General features: G+C 41.4%; 1 protein-coding gene across 2 annotated transcripts in view; it reads left to right on the forward strand.

The window, feature by feature from the left end:
• Nucleotides 1-6,448, forward strand: part of LOC125042938 (protein fem-1 homolog C-like) — a 150,197-nt gene extending 143,749 nt beyond the window's left edge. For both annotated transcript variants that reach the window (XM_047638756.1, XM_047638757.1), the window contains exons 2-6: nucleotides 936-1,095; nucleotides 1,307-1,507; nucleotides 2,270-2,488; nucleotides 3,268-3,457; nucleotides 3,602-6,448. In XM_047638756.1, coding sequence (XP_047494712.1) covers nucleotides 936-1,095; nucleotides 1,307-1,507; nucleotides 2,270-2,488; nucleotides 3,268-3,457; nucleotides 3,602-4,688 — 1,857 coding nt within the window. In that variant the 3' untranslated portion in view covers nucleotides 4,689-6,448. The remainder of the gene's footprint in view (nucleotides 1-935; nucleotides 1,096-1,306; nucleotides 1,508-2,269; nucleotides 2,489-3,267; nucleotides 3,458-3,601) is intronic.
• Nucleotides 6,449-7,500: the final 1,052 nt, after the last annotated feature.

Genomic DNA, 7,500 nt, shown 5'->3' on the forward strand with positions numbered 1-7,500 from the left:
GACGAAGTAAACAATGGTGACGTAGACATGGAAGTTTACAAGCCATATTAACTTGATGAAATATAGAAATATTAGTGACGATCGCGACAGTAGTGGTATGTTTGATCATAGTATTTCGGTGGTAGTTCGGACAAAATAAATAGTAATATTACCAAGTACTATCAGATACAGCTGTAATGACGGTAGAAGTACATTCCCCCTAAAACAAGCTGGGATTTGGAATATGATTGACACTGAGTATTGCAAGGACAGCATGCAGAGAGAGTGACGCATCTCTTAGTTGCCAGCTGTTAGTAACACTATAATCATCATCCTTACTATCGTCGTTTCCATCATTGTAATGTGCCCTTCCTCTGAGTGCCCATTTATGTGATGGCTCTTGCTCTGGAAAACCGGATTCCGATGCACCGGCATGACGCCAGAATATGCCGCCGTTGGTCACGCTTCAGCGATGGACGTCGGCTGTCAGCGCGACGGTGCACTTGGGAGAGCTTGACCTTCTCTTGTCTCATGCGTGTGTTTGGAACTATTACTTCAGTTTGGTGTGTTTTCCTTTTGTGTTTAAAAGGTGATTGTTGAATATTCGGGCGTTCCTCTTGGAAGCTGGTGTTAATTCACACAACAGTAGCCTTAATTGCAGCTGTACTAAAGTTACCATGGCAACCACGAATGAGGTTGATGCAGATGCCAAACGTATTTGATCAGACTGTCACCGTTGTTCTTGCAGTAACGAATTCGCCCGTGCGAATCTGTACTGTAAGCGGCATTTGTTCGTTTTGCGCTCCTCATTTTCTCGAGGACGCATATTGTATGTCCGCGTGACAGAGTATAATAAACTATTGAAATACTGTAAAACGAAAAAAAGTAATTTTACATGATTATACGCTTCTCTCCCAAATGAAACCCTTTGCTAAGCTCCCCTTCCCATTCAACAGATGCTCCTTGACCACCGTAGCCGCAGCGAGGTGGCGCGTATGGTAAGCGCGCGGACGAACGGCGCCACGCCGCTCGTCATGGCCTCCAAGAACGGCCACCTCTCCTGCGTCGAGTACCTGGTCGAACGCTGCAACGCCGACTTAGAGCAGGTGGGATCAGGTGAGTGAATACGAAGAGCAAGACTGGCGTGACTTGGCGGTAGATCGGCGTTGTTGATATGCCAGACCCGCCTGATCTTTGTGTGTGCGGTGAGAATAATGACTTATCTGGAGGTGCAACGATTTTCTTTGACCATTCCCTCATTTGGTTTTACAATCACCTGTGCTGATTTGCTTGTTTGCAGTATTAACAAAGATTGTGTCCCCCACAGTGGTATTCGACGGCGAAACCATAGACGGGGCCCCCCCGCTGTGGTGCGCCGCCGCCGCTGGCCACCTCGACGTGGTGTCCTACCTGTTAGGGAAGGCCGCCAACGTCAACGCCACAACGAAGACCAACTCCACCCCCCTCAGAGCAGCTTGCTTTGACGGACACTTTGACATCGTCAAGTACCTCGTGGAACACAATGCTGGTGAGCTCAAAGCAGCCTTCTCACGGCTGGATTTTCCTTTCGGTCGGGGCTTTGGGTGGGGCGCGTGGGGCGCGCACACACACACACGCACACGCACACGCACACGCACACGCACACGCACACGCACACACGCACACGCACACGCACACGCACACGCACACACGCACACGCACGCACACAAAACACACGCACACAAAACACACGCACACAAAACACGCGCACGCGCACATACATACATACATACATACATACATACATACATACATACATACATACATACATACATACATACATACATACATACATACATACATACATACATACAAACATACAAACATACATACATACATACATACATACATACATACATACATACATACATACATACATACATACATACATACATACATACATACAAACATACAAACATACATACATACATACATACATACATACACACACACACACACACACACACACACACACACACACACACACACACACACACACACACACACACACACACACACACGCACACGCACACGCACACGCACACGCACGCACACGCACACGCACACGCACGCACGCACACAAAACACGCACAAGCACACAAAACACGCGCACACGCACACAAAACACACGCACACGCGTGTTTTGTGTATAATATGGTTTGTATAATATGGTTTTGTGAGCCAGAAAACTAAAATTTGCAAGTAGGCAGTTAAGTTGCCAACGTCCTCATGCTCCTGTCCCTGCTTGCAGACATTGAGGTCGCCAATCGCCACGGGCACACGTGCCTGATGATCGCCTGCTACAAGGGCCACTTCGACATCGCCAAATACCTCATCGACATCGCGGCGAACGTCAACCGCAAGAGCGTGAAGGGCAACACGGCGCTGCACGACTGCGCCGAGTCCGGCTCGCTCGAGATCATGAAGCTGCTGCTGGACCACTGTGCCAAGATGGACGTGGATTCCTACGGTGAGGGCCAACGGTGGCTCGCCCGCGGCGCCTCCGCCCTGTCATTCGTATCACCCTCTTTCCGCCGCATGGATTCCGCTTTTCTCGCTCTCCCAGTTGCTTTCTCTTCTTGTCTGATCTTGTCTCTTCTGTCTTGTTCTCTCCTCTCCTCTCCTCTTCTTTCCCCTCTTCTCCTCTCCTCTCCTTTCCCCTCTTCTCCTCTCCTCTCCTTTCCCCTCTTCTCTTCTCCTCTCCTCTCCTCTACTCTACTCTCATCTCTCTCTCTCTCTCTCTCTCTCTCTCTCTCTCTCTCTCTCTCTCTCTCTCTCTCTCTCTCTCTCTCTCTCTCTCTCTCTCTTCTCCACACAATCACTCTCTTCTCCTCCTCTCCTCTCTCACTCTTTTCCTCCCCTCTCTCTCTCTTCTCCTCACCCTCTCTCTCTCTTCTCACCCTCTCTCTCTCTTCTCACCCTCTATCTCTCTTCTCACCCTCTCTCTCTTCTCCTCACCCTCTTTCTCTTTTCCCCCTCTCTCACTTTCCCCCCCTCTCTCTCTCTCTTTCCCTCCCCCTCTTTCATCTTCCCCCTCCCCACTCTCTTTCCCCTCGGACTCTCACAAGCTCTCTCTTTTTATGCTTTTTGTCCTTGACTCTTTCCTTCCCCAGTTTTTATCTCTTTTTTTTTTCCCTACCATCCCTTTTTATGCTTTCCTTTTTCTCCCTCCTATTCATCTGCCATCCCCTTTCCTCTCTGGTCTCCTTCTAACTGTGAGATTAACACAGTTCTTTTTTTTTTTTTCAGGAATGACACCGCTTTTAGCAGCCAGCGTAACAGGCCACACACACATTGTGGAATACCTCATCTCTAGATCAGATCTGGTGTCACGAAAGGACAAGATTGACGCACTAGAACTTCTAGGGGCTACATATGTTGACAAGAAACGGGATATGCTCGGGGCTCTCAGATTCTGGAAAATGGCTATGTCTGAAAGGTAAGGTTCTCTAGAATTAAGCTGTGACATTCTTTCAAAATTTTGTTCTTGCTTCATATTGAAGATATTGCTGGAAATACTGTTCTTGCTATGTCTCACTCTTGATTTTTATGTTTAAAATGAGCATTTTGAATTCTGTTTCAGGTATGAGTATGATTTAATGATTTACCCCAAGCCAGTACAACAGTCACCCATTGCTGCCTATGAAAATTCAGTAGAAGTGATGACAATGCAACAGCTAGATGAAATAATCTCAGATCCTGATGAGATGAGAATGCAGGCACTCCTTGTTAGGGAGAGGATTTTGGGACCAGCACATCCAGATACCAGTTATTACATCCGTTATCGAGGTGCTGTGTATGCTGATACTGGAAACTTTGACAGATGTATAACACTTTGGATGTATGCCCTTGACATGCAACAAAAAATCCTTGAACCCCTAAGTCCAATGACCCAGAGTTCATTTGTATCATTTGCTGAGCTATTTTCATTTATGATGAGTGAAGCTAAGAACAGAGGGAGGAGAGTACCGGTGGTCAACTTCTGTGATATGATGAGAGTGTTTGAGAAATGTATGCGAGAGGTAGAAGTAGGTATGTCTCAGCTAAGCAAAGTTAATAATTCAGGTTGTGGAACAGTCTTGGCCAATGGGGGTGAGCGCGACACTACTTACTTCCACCGCACACTAGTTATAACAATGCATTTAGTATGTTTGCTTACAAAATTAGGGCCAGGTCTGACAACTCTACAGCGGCACACCATGAGGAAAGCCGTGTATCACCTTGTACGGATGGACCCCCGAGGCACGGGTGGTGTCACGCCTCTCCACCTTGCTTGCTCACGTGACTCATCTGCAACAGTTGGGAGATTCCCCATTTGTACTTTCCCAAGCTTGGAGGTTGTATCTTTACTGCTAGAAGTTGGGGCTGATCCATGTGCTACTGATCAGCAGGGCAACACCCCACTACACACATTAGCTAGTAACAAACAGTGTCGTCGTGAATTACTAACTTCCCTCCTTGCTGCTGGTGCTCACTTAGATACTCTAAATGGCTCAGGCCAGAGTTTTGCTTCTTTGCGTGCTTCCCGTGGCCAGCGCTTGTCCCAGTTAATAAATCCACTTCATTACACTTCCTTACAGTGCCTAGCAGCAGCCACTATCCGTAGACATGGCCTTCACTACAGTACAGTTCTACATCCTCGTCTCTCAAAATTTGTTGACCAACACTGATCCTATCTGTAATTAGCCCAGCTCATAATCCTGTTCCTTGTATATAAATGTGATAATTCATCATATGTACATAATATACATAATCATTATCTTTACATTTGTGTAAAGGCATATGTAGCCATTATTGATTTGATGGTGTGTGACATCATCTTGTGGCATTAATATTGTAAGTGGCCCAGCATGTATTGTCACTGTGATAATTGGCAGACCTATTCCAGGGTTGCAGGCATCCTAGAGGCCTCTGTTACCATTAATAAGATTCTCAGCAAACAAAAATGGAGTCAGATTCTATACTTGCTCAGTCTAGTTTATCCTTAGACCTTGTGTAATATTAGAGTTATTATCTTTTTGAAAATGTTATTTTTGGACTGTCCTGTTTGAGTATGTTAGAGTTCAGAGGCTTGAGGTTGTCTGGCAACAGTGGGGTATTGTCAGCTTGGCTTTCCATGGCAGTGACATTCTGGAAGATTGTATTCTTTCAGTATTAAGGAGGAAATGTTCCACATGCAGTATCTGTGCAAAGTTCTATTTTTCTTTTTTAAGTTGTAGATAATCATTAAATATTAGAGTATCTCATTGCTGTAATTTTATAATTTGTAAATTTTAAATGTTTGGAAACTTGACATCATCCTTTAATTTTTTTTAATTTTTTCTTTTACATGATGTAACATTTCCTTCAGACAATTATTTGGATATCTGTATCGTAAGTGAAGTTACTGTCTCTCGTCACTGTTTCCCAGTTATGTGATCATTTATGGAATCCGAATGATAAATTCATGTATTGAGAGGTAAAAAGAGCAGAGGCATGATCTCTACTATCCCTCACAACAGTCTTTGTGATATGATTTTTTTTTTCCTGTTGTATTATAGCATGATTTTGCTGTATTTGTGTGCTGTCATTTTTCAGTGCAAACATAAAAGCTTTTAGTGGGATTATTACTCAGTAGAGTGAACTTTGTAATAAAGGATTTATTTGCTTTTGAACAAAATTACTATCAAAATCAACAGTGTTGAAAATGTGGACATATTGGACAACTGTTTTATCTGTGATATTTTTTTTGTATTTATGCATGAATCTTTCCAACTTTCCAAATTTTTGTATTTTTCTTTTCATTCATTTCAAGGGGTTGCAATATTGTGTTCATATTATCTATTGACAAATTTATGTGTATTGTAGTAGACATTGGTAAACCTCTGGTCTTTTTTTCTCTAACTGGAGCAGTATTATTGGTTACAAATCAGAATGATTAGTTCTGTGCAAGTTTGTTAGCATGTAAATGACTCGTAAATTTGTTAAACATCTTAAGATACAAAATTGCTTCTTCCTTATGGCTGTAGGGCACTTGATTGAATATCACTAAACAAAATGATATTTATGTTCATCCTGTGCAGAGGAATGTAAAAGCTGGTGCATAGGATACCAAATCTTGTATAAATATTTTTGTATATCATCAAGACTAAGATACTGCTTTAAAAGAATTGTCAAAATTAAAGCCTTGTTAAGGAATGTAATATCTTACATTATCATTGTTTATTTGTTCATTAGTCTTGAAGTTATTAATCAATTTAAATGGTTTATTTTGTTTGCTACTATGTTTATACTGCTAGCACTCATGTAACAGTTGTGGATTTTGAACACATAGACAATATTGTCACAGATAAGGAAATGTGTGTGCACTTGCCAATATGATTTCTCTTTGGGGTTCAGCGTACTTGCAAGATGGTGTGACTTTCATGAAAATAAAAGTTTATGCTATGAAGAGGTGTTTTTGTACATCCTACAGCACAATTGTACTTTCATTTTGTTTTAAAAATGGAAAAAGAAGGTTGAAGGCAATTTACCGAACATATATAATTTCTTGATTAAATATTTTTTAGTTTATTATGATCTTATTTAAGTCCTTGGTATTTTGTATCTCAGAAACTTGCTATTGCCATTGATTTACTGTCTGTCATGCAAACTCTTCCTTTAAATTACATAGATAAATGACTGATTCTTTCTTTTGCCTTGCACCACACAGAATAGAGCACAACAATGTCATATCATCTTTGCCCACAAGACACAAGAAATGTAATAGAGAAATAAAAAATGTAGTGGCAAAATGACTTTTCCCATTTTTTCCCTGAAGTAATGGCTACATACGTAAGTATGACATGGAATGGAAGATTTTTTGGGCATCAATTCAGATTTGATTTAAAAGAAATGATCGTGTTCTTCCCTATAGTTTTGAATGCTGCACATGTGCAGTCAGCTGATATAGAAAGTGAAGAGAAAAAAGATATAGATATATAATCTAATAAGGCTAAATGTGTACAAATGTAATAAGGCTAAAAATTTCAACATAATTATTTGTTCATAAAAACTACCATCATGAGCCTTAAAGGATATCACATTAAAAAACAATGAAATTACAAAGTGTGCCATACAGTAAAAATGTATGAAAAGTGATGGTATCATAGAAGAGGAACGTGCAAAATTGGTAATCAGAGCATCAGCATTATCAACATCAAAATCAAGTGACATAAAAGGGACTATATTTTTTGTAACCATCACTATGCAAGATATACAAATAAATGACCTGGCCTAGAAATGTTTATAGCTGTTTAGCAAAGATCTGCATATACCATACTGAAATTATCATGCAATTACTTCCTGATTTATGAACCAACTCATGCAAAAATAGGAGGATTGTAGGTGCTTCATTTTTCCACAAAATTTTACTTTTATGTTGAGTTCCTAGGATTTACCATAGCATTGTGACTTCATACTCATATATAACAAGGAAACCAATATGAATTCCAAGAGAGATTT

The sequence above is a fragment of the Penaeus chinensis genome, chromosome 33, assembly GCF_019202785.1.
Source record: "Penaeus chinensis breed Huanghai No. 1 chromosome 33, ASM1920278v2, whole genome shotgun sequence".
In the NCBI taxonomy this organism is placed as follows: domain Eukaryota; kingdom Metazoa; phylum Arthropoda; class Malacostraca; order Decapoda; family Penaeidae; genus Penaeus; species Penaeus chinensis.